Source organism: Tigriopus californicus, chromosome 11 (genome assembly GCF_007210705.1).
Source record: "Tigriopus californicus strain San Diego chromosome 11, Tcal_SD_v2.1, whole genome shotgun sequence".
NCBI lineage: Eukaryota > Metazoa > Arthropoda > Copepoda > Harpacticoida > Harpacticidae > Tigriopus > Tigriopus californicus.
This window is the reverse complement of record NC_081450.1, coordinates 9,836,040-9,858,232: the sequence shown is the minus strand read 5'-3', so window position 1 is coordinate 9,858,232 and position 22,193 is coordinate 9,836,040. Positions and strand designations below refer to the sequence as shown.

At 41.7% G+C, this 22,193-nt stretch overlaps 3 protein-coding genes across 4 annotated transcripts in view; 2 read left to right on the top strand and 1 right to left on the bottom strand.

The window, feature by feature from the left end:
• Nucleotides 1–22,193, top strand: part of LOC131889808 (keratin-associated protein 6-2-like) — a gene marked incomplete in the record, with an annotated part of 56,869 nt that overhangs the window by 774 nt on the left and 33,902 nt on the right.
• Nucleotides 10,399–13,609, top strand: LOC131889786 (speckle targeted PIP5K1A-regulated poly(A) polymerase-like). 2 transcript variants are annotated; one of them, XM_059238965.1, is made up of 6 exons: nucleotides 10,399–10,661; nucleotides 10,797–11,008; nucleotides 11,069–11,210; nucleotides 11,287–11,413; nucleotides 11,505–11,730; nucleotides 11,871–13,609. In XM_059238965.1, exons 2-6 carry the CDS (start codon nucleotides 10,843–10,845, stop codon nucleotides 13,493–13,495), a joined length of 2,286 nt encoding a protein of 761 aa, XP_059094948.1. In that variant the 5' UTR covers nucleotides 10,399–10,661; nucleotides 10,797–10,842; the 3' UTR covers nucleotides 13,496–13,609. The 2 variants fall into 2 exon arrangements, with proteins under 2 accessions (XP_059094948.1, XP_059094949.1); XM_059238966.1 differs by having other exon boundaries at nucleotides 10,636–10,654.
• LOC131889809 (keratin-associated protein 19-2-like) lies at nucleotides 16,880–18,119 on the bottom strand. The gene is made up of 2 exons (XM_059239007.1): nucleotides 17,676–18,119; nucleotides 16,880–17,578 (listed from the first exon to the last, which is right to left on the bottom strand). The coding sequence occupies exons 1-2, from the start codon at nucleotides 17,688–17,690 to the stop codon at nucleotides 17,000–17,002; spliced, it is 594 nt and encodes a 197-aa protein (XP_059094990.1). The 5' UTR covers nucleotides 17,691–18,119; the 3' UTR covers nucleotides 16,880–16,999.

The following is a 22,193-nucleotide window of genomic DNA, read 5'->3' as shown; positions in this document are numbered from 1 at the left end:
TTTAGGGCATCTCAAGCGGAAAAGACCGGAAAAAATTGCAAATGGATGGCTTCTTCACCAAGACAATGCCCGTCCGCATACAAGTAGAGAAACCCAGGATTTCATGACCAAGAAAAAGATCAAATTATTGGAGCATCCACCTTACAGTCCAGATATGGCACCATGCGACTTCTGGGCTTTTCCCCAGATCAAGAAGAGCCTTGCAAGTCATCGTTTTGGGTCTCAAAATGAGCTGGAATTGGCCGTGCAGGGGGTGATAAGACAGCTCTCAGAGAATGGCCTGTTATTTGTGTTTGAGAGTTGGGTTAAAAGATGTAATAAGTGCATTGAAATTGGAGGTGAATATGTCGAAAAATCCTAAAAATAAAGTTTGCTCTATCTTTTACATTTCAAGAGCTATTCCTAAAGTACCGGTATAAGTGACACAGCCCTCGTACTATCTATTCAAACAATGGCATAAAGAACTAACTGGCTAGTAGAATTTCTCCAGTTGTCAGTGCAAACGGACACAGTTAGTTGGAAAACTCAACGATCTTGGCAAATTTCAACTTTTCTACAATTTAACAGTTTGTATTTAAATGAAAGCATACTCAATATTGATATATTATGGTGCGTCTACACGAGAAACATTCTGTCACAAAGTTTGCCTAATTATTTCGGAAATGTTTGGTATTTGACTAACAGTTCATCTCTGAGCCGTCTACACGTGAAACTACCCGATCGAAACGGTTTGACAAACATTTTGATTTAGATTTCTAATCAGATGACCTTGCAAGTGATTGTATCATTTCCCAATGGGTCATTCATTCAATAATTATATTTTCTATTTAATAGCCGAGTACAGGTCGAAATATGACAACGATATATAGTTCAAAGGTCATTTCAGAAACGTTAACACAAATATAGTAGGAGCATTAAAAGTGATAAAGACACTTTGGCTGACACTAATGCTCTTACTATATTTGTGTTAACGTTTCTGAAATGACCTTTGAACTATATATCGTTGTCATATTTCGACCTGTACTCGGCTATTAAATAGTTTGATACTCTTAGAGAACTGTTGTCCATTTATTCACGATTATAATGAGGTGGAAAATTGGTCGGGTTTTCGTTTCCAAACAATTGGTTTATGATTTATAGTCAAAATGAATGTCGAAAACCTTTCGAAAAGCATTTTTTTTATTAAAATTGCATCAGGTAGTTTATGGTACAGTTCATAGAACGGGGCAAAACACGCCTTCAAGTAGTAATCGGTTTCAGCCAAAATATGATCGCACAGATTGAAATGGGCAAAATAAAGGACCTTTTTGGAAAGCGAAACATTCTCATCATGATAGTGCCCATCGGTGTTTTTTTCAAATTTCATTCCTCAGTTTTCCTATGTTCATAATACGAATCATCTTGTTTAGCGTGCATAACATAAATATTGAATGAATGACCCATTGGGAAATGATACAATCACTTGCAAGGTCATCTGATTAGAAATCTAAATCAAAATATTTGTCAAACCGTTTCGATCGGGAAGTTTCACGTGTAGACGGCTCAGAGATGAACTGTTAGTCAAATACCAAACATTTCCGAAATAATTAGGCAAACTTTGTGGCAGAATGTTTCTCGTGTAGACGCACCATTAGCCACACGACTTGATCAAGATTTTCAATGAATGTACAACTTCGTTTGAAGAAGCATATATTAACGAAGATATCTGCAGGATGCAGAACCAATATTAAGACTAATAATTCTTTTACTTTGGGGCCAAAGCCTGACAATTTCAACCAGCCATGATAATACGAGGGCAAATCAAGTTTAAAGAGGATTATTGCAATTGCACAAAAATGGCTAAATAGATAACGCTCAAAGTTCTGTGTGATCAAATTTAGAACATTTCGCACAATTTTTGTGTTTTGGGTCTTCCGAAAAAATGAACAGCAACTTCTGCAGCTCGATTCAAAGTAAGCGACTTCGAAACACCCCTCACCAATTCTCTCAAACGAACCATGGCTGATCAACGCGGCGCCATTAAGATTTACGCGTATGCTGGAAAGCCGGCCATTGAGGCCTTCAAATTCGTTTCGGAGGCCTTCGGAGATCTTGCCTTTAGCCGATCCAGGGTTTTCAAACTCTTCAAAGAGTTCAAGGAAGGCAGAACAAGCATCGAAAGTGAGCGTGGAAAATGCCCCAAGCCAACCCTGAGGACCGAGGACAATATCGCCAAGGTCTCCGCCATTGTTGCTTCGGACCGGAGAGTGCACATCAAGGATATAGCATCAGATACTGGCCTCTCGTATGGGACGGTTTACAAGATCCTTCATGACGATCTTAATTTGTCCAAACTGTCTGCTCGTTGGGTCCCTCGCCTTCTCTCAGACGATCACAAACAGCAGCATTTGAAGATGGCGAAGGACTTCAAATCGGCCTATTTCAAGACAGGAAAGGCCTTTCTTGACTCGATTGTGACTATGGATGAGTCATGGATACTCTACTCGACTCCAGAAATGAAAAGAATGTCTGCTCAGTGGCTCACGAAGGGTTCTAATCCCCCCAAGAAAGCCAAGGTTGTTGGGAGTGAGAAGAAATTGATGCTGATTGCCTTCTTTGACTCCAAGGGGATGATTTACCAGACATATCTCCCCAAGGGACACACGATCAACTCAGACTACTACATCAAAGTCTTGTCTACGTTTCTGAAGCATTTGCGGAAGAAAAGACCGGAAAAGATCGCCCAGGGCTGGCTTCTCCACCAGGACAATGCCAGGCCACATGTCAGCCGGGCCACCGCGGACTTCATGGTCAAAAAAGATATCAAAATCTTGCCCCATGCCCCGTATTCTCCGGATTTGGCACCCTGTGATTTCTGGCTCTTCCCTCAGTTAAAAACCAAGCTCTCAGGAATCCGTTTTGATACCGAAATTGAACTTCGAACAGGCGTGGAGGGGGCTTTGAAAGACCTCACGGCCGGGGGCGTGTTGCACGTCTTTGAGAAGTGGCACGCACGATTGGTTAAATGTATTGAAGTCGGCGGTGGTTATGTTGAAAAATGATGTTGAATAAAAATTCCCCATCTCCAATATAACAAAAGTTATGACCATAATCCTCTTTAAAGTTGATTCGCCCTCGTATCAGCTCAATACTGGAATTAAAACTAACATATTTTGTCATGGAGGTGGTAAGACTATTCTTCGTGCGGCTCTTGAGGTTGTCCCAGACGTCATCAGTCCTCTTTTTCTTGAGGCCATTACTGCTTCAAACCGCTGACACTGAAAATCTTGGCGGCCACCCAAGGAGTGACTCTCGCATGAGGGAGATATGACGACCTCCTTCATTTTGCTTCAAGCTCAGACATGGTTCACTCTTTAGAGGAACCCATTCTACGATATATGTTGGGTTTTGCACCCTGTATGCTCTAAAAATCACGAGATTTTGTGCGAAGTGGGAACTCGGTGGAAAATAACGTTTATCCCAAAAATATAGAAACTTGTTCTTGAGAGGTCAGGATTTCCGTTTTGACCGTCAAAAGACGAGTGGAGGTCTTTCCAGTATACTAAACTTGTTTATATTTCCACTATCCTTGCGCTTTCGATTCCGGCCTGGATAATTCGAGTATATTTAAGTTCGATCTTTCACCACACCCATTGGTCTATTCATAGAGGCTGACAGGCGTTTTTCACTCATTCATTAACTCATTCTTTTAGGAGGAGGCTCAACGAGAAGTTGTTGATGGCCAAATAGGTGAAAGTATTGCCAATTTGAATTATCTAGATGGTCAACCCAGGAATGGAAAGAGCGGGTCCGCTTGGATCCCTCCGGGTCATGGGAGGCGGAGCCCGGCTGGCATTTAACGGGCTTGAACAGACTCACTGAGAACGATCGGAGGACAAGTACACTTTGAGCCTAGCGTGAGCATAGCTGAGTATAGCTGAGCACAGTCCCCGAGTGTATTCAAGGACCTCAAGCATATACTCGAGTGTATTGGAGTGTACTGGTTCCGAACATAGCACAAAAATGGGAATAATAAGTAACAATGAGGAATGATCTTTAAAGGTTTGGTGATTCCATTTTTTATTTACCGCAGCAAGATAAAATAGTGTCACAGGGCCATTTGGGCCCTCTTAGGCGGCTTTGATTAGCTTGAACCATTACATGTATTTTTTCCTTTTTTAGCACAACCATGGCCTTAATCATGAATGTCACAGTTCAGAATCAAAGAATAAATTCTTTGGCACACGTTTCATTCAAACAATTTGAATTGCTCACCCACGAGCTAAATATCTGCCTTTTAAGTTTACGTTTTTAAATCTACTGGCCGGCTCCTCTATGGCTCGTACTAACGCAGCGGCAAAGCCAAACTCACTCTGATGATCAGTTCCGTCGATTTAACATGTTTATTGTACTTGACGGTCATAATTTTTTCAGGCAAGTAATGAATACTTTTTGGGATGAAAAGTGTGCCAAAGATTGCCAAAGATTTTTGATTTAAACCAATTACCGGGTGCGTCATAATCCCTTATACACTTTTTTAATTGGTTATTACAGCTAAACTTATTAATTAACATGCAAAAACGTATTTGTGCAGAGGTTTTGTTATATATTTACGTAATTTTGCGGGAAAGAAAGGTTTTGTTTATGGAAAACATTGGCGACAAAATCAAAATGTCCGAACTTCGTCAAAAAATCTTTGCACGGATTGAGGCCGGTGATAAGGTCGGGGACATCGCCAAACGCTTCTCCGTGACCAAGGCCACGGTCTACAACATAAAAAAGTTGTTTGAGGAGACTGGAGGGTTCAAGAAGAGGGAGAATGGTGGGAGGCCCAGATCTGTCTGCACAGAGGCTCTCAAGAAGGACGTGGAAGAGGAAGTGAAGAAGAACCTAAAGACGACCATCAGAAAGCTCGCCAGGGACAAAAACGTGCCTGAAGCCACCATGAGAAGGCTTGTCAAGCAGGATTTGGGTCTCAAAAGTCTCGTCCACACTCATGTGCAACTTTTGACTGAGCAGGATTGGGCCAGACAACTTGAACGTGCTCAAAAAATTCTCCATTGGTTGAAAGGTGAGAGGAAGGGTCGGGTCATCGTATTTTCTGATGAAAAAAACTTTTTGGTGGACAAATTTGTTAACAAACAGAACTCAAGATACATTGCTGAGTCTCCAGCTTCCGTAGATCCTACAGTAAGGTTTGTTTGTCACACCAAGAAGCCACAGAAGGCGATGATGCTGGGCATAATTTGCAGCAATGGAAGAGCCCTCCCACCAATCTGGATTGAGGGCAATCTTGATGGCAAATCTTACAAGAATATTCTGGTTTGAAAAGTTTTTCTGACTCTTTTGGCTACCTACAGCAAGGGAAACTTTGTGTGGACTCAAGACGGCGGCGCGCCTGCTCACACCTGTAACCTCGTTCAAAAGTACCTTGCCAACAAATTGGGGTCGGAGGGATTTTGGCTAAAAGAGTTCTGGCCTCCAAATTTGCCTAACCTAAATCCCCTCGACTACCATGTCTGGTCGGGAATTGAGGAGAGGGCATGTGCTTCCCATCACAACAGCATCAAGGATCTCAAGGCCTCCGTCGAGTACCACTGGGCCCAGATGTCCGCCCCCGACCTGAAGCACGTCTGTGAAAGTTTCCGGTCCCGTGTTGAAAAATGCATTGAAAAAAGGCAGTGTTTTTGAAAAATAAATATGTATATTAATTATACTCAAACTTATATTATTAATGTTTTGTTCTTTAATGTACATAGCTTGTGCTACAGCATGATCACACCAATGTAGAATTTTTGTATAAGGGATTATGATGCACCCGGTATATTCATGGTTAAGGCCATGGTAGTGGTAAAATAGAAAAATGATTCGTGTAACAGCTCAAGCTAGTCCAAGCCACCTAAGAGTGCCCAACCGGCCCTGTGACACTATTTTATCTCTCTGCGGCAAGAAAAAGAAGGAATCACCTAACCTTTAAAAATCATTCCGCATTCAAAGACCAGCTGACTTGACTATGCTTCAAGCACACAAAGCTTGAACTTTAAGGTTCGACTTACTTCTGTAGAAGTGTATCCCGCACACAGCAACGCTACAATGGATTCTCTTTTTGCGTTCATGAAATTCAGCTTTGATTTTTTGGTATTTTTGTTTACATAAATGAAAAGAGCGGACAATGACAAGAAAAATTGATATAAACTCACGCAACCTTGAAAGGTTTCAAGGATTGTAGAAAAAAAGATTATCTGTCTAATCTTATCTTCGACACCCGGTAGTCATGTCTGATGTGATATCACTCTCGTCAACTATTTTATCACACTATCCGTTTTTTCTAATCTTTTTATGTTATGTATATAAATGCTTATATATCTGCAGATTACAATCTGACATGAACAAGAGTAGCAATAAACGTTATCAATACTTATCATTATCTTTAAAAGTGACCCAGATTTGATCCAGTATGTCCATGTGACAACTAGTAATCTGTAAGATCATAATGTTCTCAAGATAAGCATTTTGAATTAATGAGCTTAACATTTGACCGCAGGATCGCACACTCCTCCAGCCTTTCGAACGACTGAGATATCGATTTCGAAATCGGTATGCACCTTTTTGGATTAACCTCCCACTCTACAACACTAGCCGGAAAATTCTGTCCCCTACAAAGAAAACCTTTGAGTAAAGTGCCCAGTCTGGCTCATTTCCTGTGAATTTGAGAGCTGACAAAAACGAGTTTACTGAACAAGAGGGGGCCTACATATTGTCACAATGGACTGGTAAAGACCATGGAGGTCACAAACTAAGACTTCTACTTCCCCATTAGACCGTACACTATCACATCGAACTAAATTAAAGCCAACCATGGCTATCTAAGACCCCTTGTAGAGGCCATAGTTCTGTCATGGAAATGAACGAGACCTGCCTATCTAAAGCTAGTTCCTCAAGAACCTTGATCTTTGTGCTATCTTTTTTGGAAATAAGACAATGCACATTCAAATAAAGCCCTTTTATGGGCAGATAGTCCTTCAATGGACTAGAGCTATCGCATCTTTGACGAGGTCTTCAAACCTTAAAACAATCCTGATTTAGGACAAAATTCATCTTAGGGGGAGGGGGAGAAAACCCCCCGAGGAGAAGGTAAAAGGGGAGGACAAGGCTGAGGAACTCTGGCCACCAACTGAGCATACGATCTAAAAGATGCGTTGGGCCCGTTGGGCCATGTTTATGGTTGGGCTCATGGCGTATAGAGGATGGGCTGGGGCTACAAAGCTTATGCCTCAATGGGATGTCTTGGGTAGTATGGTAAATTATCCGAAGCGTGTCCTCATTCCACTCTAAGACACACAGTGGTAAAAATACCCTTTAAAGTTTTGATAATAATGATAATAATCTTTATTGCGACTCTTGGTCATGTCATGGCGTAAAAGTAACTATAAAATAAAATCTGATGTATAAACATCATACAAAGAAATAAAACAAGAAAAATGTCAGGATGGTAAAGGCAATAAAATAGTTGACTAGAAAGTGATATCACAATGAGAATGACTAGAATTGGTTCAATGCACATGAAAAAAGGTAAGAGGTGAGTTACAGATAGTACAAAGGCAGGTAGGTAGAGGTAAGTGATGAAAATCTTGGTTATTGCAGTAGAGTGGATGGGCCAGATTGAACAGATCCTTTGTCAACTCCCGTCGCTGATGGTATTTGGCTGGGAGCCGGACAAAGGTGCGTGACTGCCAATACTCCGAAGGGATGTCGGGCCAAGGACAATAAGGTGTTAACAAGTCCTTGACCGGAAATGATAACTTGTGTCCGGACATCACCTCCGGAAAGGTCAGGTTCCCAACACTGTTGGACACTAACCTTGCCAGCCCGATGGTAAGGGGCTCGGTTTCACATAGAAAATGTGTCCATGCATTGTTGGCATATTGGGGCACGCAGAGGTATCGCTTGAGGAACTTGGTGTAGGTGGCATCGGCGGATTTGAGGGCGGATTGGGCGGAGTTGGGAAGCCAAAGGTGTAGGCCGTAGAGAAAAATTGGGGTGACGTAGATCCGGAAGAGTTGAAGGACTATTGGGAGGGGAAGATTCTTCATGGGAAGTCTATTGCATATGTATCCGATCCTGGCCCTGGCCTTAGTTATTGTGGATTTGAGGTGATTGGTGAATGAGAGTTGGGTGGAGAAGGTGAAACCGACGTAGTTAAAACTATTGACGATTTCAATCGGACTATTGTTAATATGGAAGGAGGTGGGAGGCAGACGACCTTTATGGAAAACCATGGCCTTCGTCTTGATGGTGTTGACTTGAAGGCCGTTCTCTTGGCAATAACCGTGGAGTGCATTGATGGCATTTTGCAATTCCACGGCTGAATTAGCCAAGAGAACCAGGTCGTCTGCATATTGAATATATTGAATAGGAAAATGGTTGATGGTGGGGCCTTGGTGAGTGAGGGCTTCAGGCAGGTCGGATACATAAAGATTGAAAAGAATTGGCGATAGTGGATCCCCCTGCGGAAGGCCAATGGAAGTGAAGTAGCAGGGGGATAGGTCCTCACCAGAACGAATGGAGCATCTGAGTCCCGCATAGATGTTGGATAGCAGGACACAGATTGAACGCGGAACTCCCCACAGTTGGAGTTTGAGGAATAACCGCGTTCGGTCCACCCTGTCGAATGCTTTGGAGAAATCCACAAAGCATCCATACACTCTCCTCTTGTTGCTGATGTTGGAATGCACAATTTCATAGAGGAGAGTGGCTGCCGTGGTGGTTGAGCGGCTTCTCCGGAAACCGAATTGGAACTGGTTAAGGAGATCCCTATCCTCGGCCAATCCAGACAAGCGGGCAGCTAATAGGGTGGACATCATCTTCAAGAAGGGGTTCTCCAAGGCAATGGTCCGATGGTTGTTTGGAATGTCCCTGGGCCCCTTCTTATGGATGAAGATGATGGCTGACTCCATCCACGCTGGTGGGAAGAAGGAAGAATGGAGGGCGAGGCTGAAAAGATCTTGAAGGAGTGGCTGGGTTTGGATCCGGAGAAGTGAAAGTTGGAAAGGAGAGACCCCAGATGTTGAGGGGGCTTTGCTCTTCATCTTCTTGAAGGCCACGTCCATCTCGGGTTCCGTGAAGGGCTGCAAAAGGGGATGGTGTTCTTCTGGGCAGCCCTGGACCTCCTCCACTACTGTTTCCGATGTTGATGCAAACAGTTCTTGACAGTGGAGGAGGAATTTGCTCACGGGAATTTCCGAGTTGGTGGCGGGCTTTTTGGCACATTTGTACAAGCCCGCCATCCGGGACGGGGCCGATGAAGAGAGCAGGTTCTCCACTTCCAACCTTTGGTGGGCTGACTCGGCGCTCCTCAGAGACTTGTGATATGCAATTCTTGACATCGCATATTGCTCCCAAGTCTCCGGTGTTTGGCTCGTTTTGGCACTACGCAGTTTTTGAAGCATTTGACCCCTCAGCTCTCGATGGTAGGTGCTGAACCACGGGGTCTTGAGTCCTCCTCTCCTCCTCGGCACGGAGGAGAGGAGGACTCAAGACCCCGTGATGATTTGATGGAAATTCCCAAGCACATCTTAGCATTTTTCTCTCTCAGAAAATCATGGGGAACAATTTTGATTTTATTGCTTTATGAAATTCTAGCCCACATAAAAGACTTACATACCTAAAAACATTATATAAACTAAAATTTTCGAAAACCTGCCCAATGCAAGTTGGGAGCACACTTAGCTCTTGAATATAAATTAATAAATCATCTATTTCACCGCTTCTTAGTTACATGGAATTTGGTGGTCCAAATTTCATAGTTTTTATAGCCCCAAAATGCCCTGGATACATGTTAATTCAATTTCCGAAAGAATTAACATCAATTTTCAACATCACAAAAACAAAAGATTATTTTTTTCTCTTCTTACATAGTCTCATAATGGCTAAAAATGCTATATAATTTCACTTAAAACACACTAAAAGTGTAATCTTTGAAAATGTGTTTTACAATCATCATGTGTACAATTAGTTATGCATTCACTTGAATTCTGAAAACAATACATGAAACAAACAATGTTATAGATTTTATCGTTTCCTGAAGACTTTGTTGAAACTGATTGAAAATAGCTTCTTTAATGTTTCATTAATATTTGTGAAATTTTCAGTGACCACTCAACTAAATGTACCTTGGACGTTTTAAAAAATAAATTTTCAAAAATCTGCTTGTTTGAGGGTTTTAGATATGGTTGTATAAGGTTTTAAGTTAATTTGAAATTATGAAAGAAATGAAAAAAAATAGCCATTCATTTTTGCGATAATAAAAATCGATATTATATCTTTGGGAAATTGAATTAACAAATAACCGGGGCATTTTGGGGCTAAAAACGATGAAATTTGGACCACTAAATTCGATGTAACTGAGTAGCGGTGAAATAGATGATATCTTAAATTACAACCTAGAGCTAACTAAGTGTGCTCCTAATTTACATGGAGTAGATTTTTGAAAAGCTTCATTTTCACGCTTGAGTATTGTTTCGCAGCAGCGACATGGTTTTCAATTTGCCGCCCTTTCCACAGAACTGCTTTGTTTGTTATGTTTCAAGTCAATCAACGTTTGGGAAACTTGAGTATGAGTTGTGCCAAGCATTCTAACGATTCTAACGCATCTTCCCCAAACTGATTATCAACTGTAAGAGGTATTTTGTCTTAATTTTATCTGGATGAGATAACTGTCTAGAATGTGATAACCCTGGTTAGAAAACTACTAAAGAGTCTCTCGGTTCAACGAACAATCTACGATGAACAGATGACTTCATCTTTCTCTCTTTCAGATTACAGCTATCCACCTGATCCACCTGATCCACCTCCATCACCTTCATGGACTGCCTTGTCTTGAGTAACATAGCCTGTGTGGCTTGTAACCGGTCTGGATTCGCAGATTTTGCCCAAGCTCATCAGCATTTCCTGGAAAGAGCTCACGCCAAGCGATTCCGGAAGAGATCCGAAGATTTGAAGCCGGAATCGCACATGGTGTACTGTCCGGGTAAATATGAGTTGAGGTCATGAAATAGGCCTTTGTCCTGACGGCTACACTGTGTTGCAGATGTACGTGGCATCAGCGAGGGCCCGATTCTGGCCTATTTGTCCACTTTGGGACCATTGGCCAGCGTGTATTTTGGATATCGGATGACGCCGAACTTGAGCCAAAAGCAGTTTGCCTTCTTCTTTGTGGAATTCAAATCTGAGTACAGTGATAGCTTGATGTGCAAGTGAAGGTGGGAGAATTGACAGGAATGTGTTTTTCTTTTTCTTGCGAACTAGGCTGGATGCCAAGGCTACTTTGACTGTCAAGAAGCATCTCATCGAGGATCGTCACATCATCGTATTTAAAAAGAACCAGGATCCCAAGCCCAATCAAAATAAGTCGGAAAATATCATCATACCGGAGGTAATTTGTTGAGGATTGGTCCAAGCTCCGAGGTCGGAATTGAAATGAACTAGAGCAAAGTCATGAAAGCAAAACTGGGCCCTTTTTCCAGATGTTATCCAAGATGGCTGCCATCAATAATCCTAATGATCAAGTCTTGTTGGTGACGCAAATCGCGGAATTAGGCCCTGAATTGACGAAAGGCCGTGCGGAAGTGATTGAAACTTTAGAAAAGGTTTTGAAAGCGGTGGCCCTCAAATTAGAGGTGCTGGCATTTGGTTCGTCAAAATCAGGCATAAGTTTGAAAGGTGGCGACCTTGATTGTTACATTGATTTTGGTGAGTATTGGAATAAAGTTGGGACAATTTTCTGGAGAAAAATGGCTTGAATTTCTTGCTTTCAATGCCAAGATTAGAGATCACGCAACTGATTCATTGCCGAGATACTTACTTCAACCTTTTTATTTTCTCAATTATAGATCTCACCGATGATATTTTGAAGAATGCCGGCATATCTTTACAAGATTTGCAAGATTCCATTTCTTTTAAAAACAAGAGACTTGAAGTGGAAAAAGGGAAAGCTATTCCAATAGAATTGGAAGGAAATCTACCCAATATCTTGGACGCTAAGAGTCCAAATAGCCGAGAGCTTGTGTTAATGAAATTGTCATTCATCAGCCGAGTTCTGCATCGCAATCGACATTTGTTCGCCAACATCAAGCGCATTTTTGAAGCTCAAACCCCGATCATCAAGTTCGTGCACGTCTCAACAGGCATCCAATGTGATATTAATTGCTCCAATCGAATGGCTTATCTCAACACTCAATTCATCGAAACAATTTTGGGTTGGGACCCAAAATTGCGGCCTCTGCTAATTTTTCTTAAAGTGTGGAGCAAGGAATCAAAATTAATCGGCCCAAGATCCCCGAGGAGTCTCACCAGTTACGCTCTCGTCATTCTTGTTTTAGTCTATTTGCAAAGAGAAAAGTATTTGCCCAAAGTGACGGAATTCAACGAGGCCTGTAATCAGCATGAAGTAGTGGAAGAATGGGATTTTGGGTTCACTCGCGACCTATCTCAAATTAAACCTACCCCTAAAAGTATTCAGTTCGTTCCTGTGCTCATGGGATTCTTTGAATTTTTAAGCACCTTTGATTACGAAAGGGATTTTATTTGCTCCCGAACAGCAGAAGTTCATCCTAAAAGCGAATTGAAACCAAATCAAGTGGTTCCAGAGCCAGAAAGCGCTAACCAATTCATACTATTTGATCCGTTTGAACAAACGAGAAACATTTGCAAAAATGTGAAAGGACCTGGCTTGGCTCATTTCAAGAGAGTCTGCGAACAAGCAAAAAAATATCTTCAAGCCCGAGATTGCTTGAAACTGGACGGTTTTTTCACCCTGGAAAATTGTGACTACTGTACAAAACCAAGCGCAGACTTAAAACAAGCTAGAGCCATATCTGTGTCAATGAGGTTTTCAGACGTGAACAATCTCACCTCCATGATTCAAGATGGAGAATGTGACTCAAAGCAAACTGGACATTACATGAGTAAACTTATCCTTAGGATCCTAAAGGACTGTTTGCTCTTAAAGAGTGAAGGATTCGATTCAGAGAGCCGAAATCCTGGAAATCGACTTCGAGCCGCTTTATTTGTGCCACCGGATGCTCCCACAGACTTTGAATTGCACATCCAAATCTCTATTGATCGGAGCGATCAAGATGAGGGAGACATCAAGAAATCAAAGGTCGAACCCCAACCTCTGACCTCTTGTCGTCTTCGTGGGTTCTTCAATACTTGGAAAGGTAGATTGCAACCCAGTCTGAAAAATGCACGAGCCAAAGGTGTCAATCTCCTTGAGTTCGAGGTTCAAAAAGTCAACGATAAATTCCAAAATCAAACGCAACCCAATGATCCAGTTGTGGAATTCGATTTCATATCGGATCTGATTGATCAGCAGATCTGTATCCGATGTGTCCCTGTGTCTGAGGTCAACACGGATCTTCAAGATCTTTTCGCCTTTTTGAAGGACTACTTGTACGCAGTGTGTGTTGGCATCTTGTTTTGCGAAAAGGATGTTGTGAAATCGTTGGTCGAGTAAAAAATACATGAAATAGAGACGAGAGCGGTGTATATCTCAAATTAATGGGTCACGATGCAACGCTATTAAAATGAAACCGTTCGTTCATTGTACATTAAATCAGTCAGAGCCGGAATATGTTTTCCTTCTTTAGGTAAAATTGCGTTCAGTCGCGAAAAAATATTTGTTGCTTTTTTGCGCCGTATTTGATTTGGCGTGAAAAACATGAAGAACAACAGGTATATGTTCAAAGAGCCAAAAGCAACGAGTTGACAGGTAAGGTCACGATGAAAAATCGTTTCCATCACAATTCGATTACGTATCATAGACAGGGTGGAAATTTGGACTCTCTTTTTTTTTCGCTCTTCACCAGTCTAGTTAAAAAGGTTCTAACACTTTCGTCATTTTTGGACAACTTGGTAGTAATTTCACCAGATGTTCAGAAATTTGCTCAATCCTGTGTGGATCTTTCTTTGCCAAAATTTACTATTCAAATACCTTTAAGTACTGCACAAGCATCAATGTACTGAGGCAAAGACAAAGGCAAAAAAAGGTTGGCAAATTGTTTGACAAACATGTTTGAGCTTCAGTAAATTATCAGAGCAGAATACAAGTATTCTAACGTACAAAACGGTTTCTTTTCCAAAACGCATGTTGAAACATTATTTTTAATTTGAAAATCACTGAAAATTGAACAATCAAAAGATTCTGGCCTCCAGCAGTTCTGTGAGTTTATCACCTAATGTCATGAGTCATGACAAGTGTAAAAAATGGATGTCGTTTACCGACAAGATGCCTTCCTTTATGGTTATTCTTTTACGGATTGATATATTTAGTAGCACTCCTGAATTGCACATCACTTTGATCGAACTTGTGGTTCTCTGATTTCAAAAAGTGTCCCTACTAAAATTCTTTGATTTAGTACTTTCTTATTTTCCCTTGTCACCCGGATTAGTATTGATGTCAAACATGCGAAATTGGCAGCAATCGGAAGTTGAGGTAATTTTAGATAAGAAAGGAAACCCAAGTTTGTTTGCTTTTGTTCCACGTTATTCCAACCTAAACGAACTAAAGTACTGTTGTACTATACAATACATTTCCAGACACTGAAAGATGAATTGACAAGCAGCCGTAGGGTATTGTTAGAATTTTCCATTGTACCACCCTTGGTTCGATCCCTGGCAGGGCGAATCCAGTCTCCTTTTGGGTATTTAAATTCCCACATAAGTAAGTGCTAAAGCACCATAAATGAGGAACCTAAGGCCATTCCCAAGCGTGTGGTGAGCAATAATGGTGGCTGTGATAACATCAATCATCCCATGTTTGGCCCAGTTAGGGAGGTGCAACCCGACAATGAAAGAAACAAAACAAGACGAAACATCAAACGACCAACCATTTGATCTGAAAAGTACAATTGTTTGGTTTGAAATCAATTCTCAGTAGACTATCCATTGGAATATGAAGCCAACCAAGTGGTTGATCGTCTGAAATCGACTTAAGTCTAGATATTTTTGACCGCACGCATATTTTTAAAACTTAACCGACCAGCGCGTGAAGTCATCAGGGCCCTCGATTAAGGCGGTTTGCTCTAAAAGAAGAACATCAACAAGGATAGTTATTGGTTATTTGCATGCCTCTAACAGCATCAAAGAGGCATTAAGAGTTTTCGAGGAATCGGGTCATCCCGGTGGCAGGAATCGACAAAGGACGAAACTAGACCTGTTCTCGTCGCTTGATAAAAGGCTGACCTGTGTGTGTCGTAATCTAACCTGGGGGAGGGCAAGAACGAGGAAGATGGTCTAGGATCGCAAAGTATCCTAAGCGACGACTTATGGCATCCTGATCAAGGCGAAGTGAATCGTGAACCTGAAGGGATGGCCGAAAAGCAATCTTCAACAGTTGTTAGCTTCACTGAGGTGGGGATCTGGACGGATGAAAATATTTTTACGAACAAATCAAAATCAAACAAAGAAACGAATTGTACAAGAAACCACATTTATTTGGCCGACAAATTCCGGTTCAATATGCGCAGCATCGTTATGGCGTTGACTGCTGATGATCTGGTCTGAAATAACCACTTCAAGCCTGTTGACAATGATGGATCGGGGAGCTGAACCAATATCATCATAAATTTGAAAACGTTTGAAAAGTATGACCGTTCGTGTTCTACCGCTAATTAGAATATCATTCCCAGGAGCTCAAGATGAACAACTTGTAATTTTTGACGATAGGGCTGATCAAGAATTTTGGCATCAAGGATGTCGCTAAGAGATGCCTTGACCTTAAAGAATTGCTTAACGGCGAACCTTGTCTTGGATATTCATCGCATCATATGAAATCGCAGTTTCAAATGGCTATTTTCGATCGAGTGTTGAGACGAACTTTTGGGTTGGTAAAACGAAATATTTCTTGACTCATCCACAACAAAAAAAGCACTGATTATGTGATTTAAGCTCGTTAATTATGATGCATTTCCTTTTTGGAAGTACTGCTTTCGGCAGGAGCTGACAAATGACCTGGTCAATGTGGCCCATCCTTTTAATTCCAAGAACCAATAATTTCATCCTCTCACTCTGCCCTTTTGCATTTCTGGTGATCCTCTTCTCATTTCTTTCATGTCCATTGAACGTGTTCTCATTGCCTCTGTGAAATCATAATTTAATCATCTTTTACCGTGCTGATCAGTCCTTTTTAACCCATTTCAGTACATGTTTATACAGCTATTTATCCTATTCAATCCCTTTTGACATGGCCATAAGTCACAATTAAAGCTCATTATCAATTTAAATGGTATAACAAAAGGTTCAACAAACACTTGGTCATTTCAATTATTTTATTTGTTCACTTTTATTTACTGAGTGATGCGGATTTATTCACATCATATGTGACCTCTTGGGATGGACCCATGATCTCTAGGGATCGACCCGAGCACCCGCAGGATGGCCTCATGGACCAGAGAAGTTGGACAGACTTGGACCAACCGGATGAACATGGACACATTGGATGAACATGGACCAACTGGATGAACATGGACCGACCGGATGAACATGGACTGGATGAACATGGACCAACTGGATGAACAGGGACCCGGAAAACATGGACCCACTGGATGAACATGAACCCATTGCATGAACATGGACTGACCAGATGGACATGGACCAATTGAATGAACATGGACTACCTGGATTAACTTGGCCCAACCAGATGAACATAGACTGGATTAACATTGAAAAATTGGATGAGTATAGGCCAACTGGATGAATTTGGACCAACTGACTGAACATGAACCCATTGGATGGACAAGAACAGAGAAATGAGAAAAAAATCTGTCAACGTAATCAAATACAATTTCTCGAATCAAAGTTCAACATCTAAGATGCCGTCATAACTCGAGGATTCATGCAATACGTTTTCAACAAGTTTGGTTTGTATTTCCAAATCATTAACAATGATCCAGTGGGACATATAATGGGCTCCAGTGGGTTGTCTAACATTTGCTTGTCAATCAGATTTAGAGGACAACAATTACTTGCCATAACCGTAACCATGGCCATAACCACCATAGCTGCGGCCATGACCATAACCACCATAACCGCCATATCCAGGCTCAGCCTCAGCCTCAGCAGATCGCTTGCCATATCCATGTCTGTAACCACCATAGCTGCGGCCATGACCGTAACCACCATAACCGCCATATCCAGGCTCAGCCTCAGCCTCAGCAGATCGTTTACCATAACCATGGCCATGGCCACCATAGCTTCGGCCGTAACCGCCATAACCTCCATGGCCGCTGTAGCCGCCATATCCGGGTTCAGCCTCGGCCTCAGCGGATCGCTTCTCAACCTCAATCTCAGTGGTCTCAGCAGATCGCTTGCCATATCCATGACCGTATCCACCATAGCTATGGCCATGGCCGTAACCACCACCATAACCACCATAACCGCCATACCCAGGCTCAGCCTCGGCAGATCGCTTGCCATGGCCATGGCCATATCCGCCATAACCACGGCTGTAGCTGCCATAACCTCCTCGGCCCCCATAACCACCATAAGGGGTAGCCTCAGGTTCGGCGCAGGCAACTGCGAGAACGAAAGCTGCAAAAGCCTGGAAACAAGACAATGGAACATTTGATTTCATCAATAATGGCTATTAGTACAATGACCATATTGCTTTGTGCTCTCTGAATTGGATGGTTGCTTACCACAAACTTGTTCATATTGAATGTTGATGTCGGATGCCTTGACTGTCTGCCAACTGCAAATAGACTGATGTGCTATTACTCGCATTTGTTCGTTTAAATACCAAATGCAAAGACCTTTACGTGTCCAACCCTCCAGACTGCTTTGTCTTTGTACCAACTCGATTTTGTGGTGGAGCGCTCCATTGATTGAGAAGAAACCATCAACACCATTTAGGCCAATAGAGTTCAATTTTGAGTGGCTCTTATTGGCAAGTGCAAGCAAGATCTGCACAATTTGACCCAAATGGTGTCAACATGAGAAAAGTTCCACGGCAAGTAACACTGAATAACGTGAATGGATCATGCAACCATTGTTGAGACAAGATCAAGTGTCTGGAGCAATCAGACAATCATAGTCATTTTTGCTTGAAAGCGAGCCATACTAGATAGTTTTTTGTACTTTCTCTGAACAGTGCACAATCCCTACTTCTTTGATCTCTTCCAATACGAGAGCTCTGTCATTCCTACAATGAGATTACCTATGGACCTAATATGACTTGTTCGACCTTTTACAAGCCTCCTAAGCTAATTGGAACCCAAATAAATGGGCAAAGCATATTCAAGCTGTGGCTGAACAACCGTCTTGTACACTGTTAGCATCGAGATACTATTTAAACTGTACTTAGACGTCCAACATAGTGTGCAACCACATGCTTGAAAAGCTTTACCCATCTTCAACTGGACAAGCTCATCGAATTTTAGATTGTTTTGGACAACTGACTACCCCTAAATCACTACGTCCATCATGGACGAAATCTGCTCAGTATCACAAACCCCATCATCTCCCAATGGAGTGTTAAATGGTGTTGACCTAAGTGCCATTGAGCGGAATTTTAATTCCTTCAAGGCCATAATACTCTCAGAAACCCAAGAGTCGATTCAATCTAAGCCCTCTACATGTATCAAACTTCTAGAATCTTGACCATTCCTACCACGAACTAATTTTGTATGATCAGCAGAAGAAAAGAAACTGGCTGTAATACTGTGCTTTTGAAGCGAAGCAATGAATATCATGAAAAGGAGGGGCCCTAAAATGAAGGCCTGTGGAATACCTGACTTAACATCATATATGCCACTAAGTGACCCCTCAACCAGGCCTGTGTCAATTGCTTCATACATTTTTTTACAATTATTATTTACAACTACAAATGCATGTGCAATACTTAATTTTCAAACTTGTACAAGTACAATTAATTTCAACTACATTTTCTTTTCCTCGTGCTCAAAAAACTACAAGTCATTTCCAAATGTTGTACAGGCCTTGTTTTGAAACTTTTTTGCCATATGGGTGACAATGTTTTTTTTAATTTGTAATTGAAAAACCTTAATTACATTGGTCCAAATGTAATCAATTACAATTGCTCTGAGTTCAAATGTTATTCTTTGCAATTGCAACACGGGTGTGCCCTGAACTTACCTTAACCAATTGCTCCCTATCATGAAGGAAACTTTTTACCCAATGAAGAACCTTGCCTTGAATTCCAATCTCATGAAGCCTGTTCAACCAAAGGCCATGATCTACTTCATCAGAGAGATCGACTTAGAAATAAAAATGCTCTCCAAGCGTTTTAGCCATAACTTCTACATTGCTAGCGGCTTCTACTATAAAAGTAAGTTATTGGCGGAATAGATTGTTAAAAACGAAATGTTTTGTCGATGGTCCAGCCAACTTCCTCCCAAAAAGCCTACAACATGACACAGAAATCCGTCCCAGTCAGATCGATTTGCTACTACCAATAATATTGGAGGAAGCCTATCAATTTCGAGCAAATTTAGTTTGGGGGAGTTCCCAGGCCAGCCCCCTGTCCTCCTAAACAATAGAAAATGGCACCAAGTCATTCATAGTTGGTCAATGTCACTCGGCGTGGAGCAAGTTGAAATAGTTTTGCTTTATTCATGCCTTTATAACCGATTTGGACTTGGTCCGAACAGGAAATGCTTCTTTGGTAGCAATCATTCAAGACCACTGAACAAGTCTTAAAATTCAGATTATGATGAAACATTCTAATTGTAATGTTAAGTGGAACATCAAAGCCAAGTGGGAGAAATTCATGTGTCAGGGTGTACAGGGCAGCAACCAAAGATGGGGTTTGAAGAGTGAGAGAGCGAAAAGTATGGCCTAATTCAAGTTGGACCACTTCCATCAAGTCTTGCGCCAATTAATTGCCAAAGGTGCCGCCAAGCAATATGAGAAAAAAAATCTCTACAAAAAAAAACAACTACAAGCCATATGGAGAAGAAGGTTGCAATGCACTTGGGGAGAAAAATAGAATAGATGACCCTTCAAGTAGTATTCCTACCAAACCCTTCAAAGAGGAGGCTTTTTAGACATATCTATGTTCATTCAGATGCTCTGGCCTTTTGCAAAGATCATTTCCAATAGTGGAGGAGTCTCGCAAATTTGATCCTAGGGACTCGTCACGGGATCCTCAGCTGCTCAGGACCTCAATCCCCAATTGAACATTGGGCGGGCTTGAATGCAAGACCAACGTGAGGGTAGGGTAAGTCATGGACTACTAGAATTGACTTGGACTTTCATAGGTTTTCCAGGCCAAAATTGGCCCACTCTAGGTATATCCTTTTTCATGATAAATGAAATATACTAAGACATTGAGATCATTGGGATTGAGGGCCAGTCAGGCTTATATAATTTACTTGAACTTAAAAAAAAACCAACATTGTCAAAAGCTTCTGTGCTTGACTCGGAGTAGAAGAAGAAATATGTTTGGGGTATAACTCATTTTGTCCATGCTATTGTCAGCGGTCACGACAATTCTCTTTTACTCAGTAATCTTGATTTCGTCATGACACAAATTATTCAATATATCCCAGTTTTCAGCTATGTGTATTTAATGGAAACGATTCTGTCTCCTAAAGAACTTAAAAAGGGGGAAAAAGTTGCTTTTGGGAATAAAGTATGCATAAAAATTAGTTGTGTGAAACATGTGTTGACATCTCAGTTGAACTTCTCACATGAATAGAATAAAAAGAATATCTGCTTGGACTCACGATCATGCTGATGCGCAAAATATGAAGTTGTAAAAATGTGAATGAGTCACGCTATAGGATTTGGCTCTTTTTGGGTCAAAATCATCCATCCATGTTCTCAATTACCTTTTTCAACTTTCCCAAAACATCCACACCTTGTAAAATGGCCGTCTGCAACCATCCAATGCAGATTCACTTCCCAATGGTCCTTGACGTATTAAGTTTAATTTCGTCACCCGTTCTAAAGAGTAGCCCACAATGAAAGGGACAGGGAAAATACCCACTCAGTCATGAACCAGAGATTGCACTGCTAAGTAAAAATAAAGTTCCAATCGTAAAGAAGCAAATCAGGGATTGGGTGAAATGCAAGGCTTGTTTTGTCCAATAACAAGCATGACATTTGTTCAGTTTAGATTCTAATTCTCATCAAAGTCATGAGCACAAGTTTGATGGCACATGCTGCCGCATAAACCCCTTGTTTTGGGTTTGAATTGGTAATTTTGATCCCCTATTCTTTAGGGCTAACCTGTCAACTAATCAAATACGATTTCTCGAATCAAAGTTCAACATCTAAGATGCCGTCATAACTCGAGGATTCATGCAATACGTTTTCAACAAGTTTGGTTTGTATTTCCAAATCATTANATAGCTTCGGCCGTAACCGCCATAACCTCCATGGCCGCTGTAGCCGCCATATCCGGGTTCAGCCTCGGCCTCAGCGGATCGCTTCTCAACCTCAATCTCAGTGGTCTCAGCAGATCGCTTGCCATATCCATGACCGTATCCACCATAGCTATGGCCATGGCCGTAACCACCACCATAACCACCATAACCGCCATACCCAGGCTCAGCCTCGGCAGATCGCTTGCCATGGCCATGGCCATATCCGCCATAACCACGGCTGTAGCTGCCATAACCTCCTCGGCCCCCATAACCACCATAAGGGGTAGCCTCAGGTTCGGCGCAGGCAACTGCGAGAAGGAAAGCTGCAAAAGCCTGGAAACAAGACAATGGAACATTTGATTTCATCAATAATGGCTATTAGTACAATGACCATATTGCTTTGTGCTCTCTGAATTGGATGGTTGCTTACCACAAACTTGTTCATATTGAATGTTGATGTCGGATGCCTTGACTGTCTGCCAACTGCAAATAGACTGATGTGCTATTACTCGCATTTGTTCGTTTAAATACCAAATGCAAAGACCTTTACGTGTCCAACCCTCCAGACTGCTTTGTCTTTGTACCAACTCGATTTTGTGGTGGAGCGCTCCATTGATTGAGAAGAAACCATCAACACCATTTAGGCCAATAGAGTTCAATTTTGAGTGGCTCTTATTGGCAAGTGCAAGCAAGATCTGCACAATTTGACCCAAATGGTGTCAACATGAGAAAAGTTCCACGGCAAGTAACACTGAATAACGTGACTATGATTGTCTGATTGCTCCAGACACTTGATCTTGTCTCAACAATGGTTGCATGATCCATTCA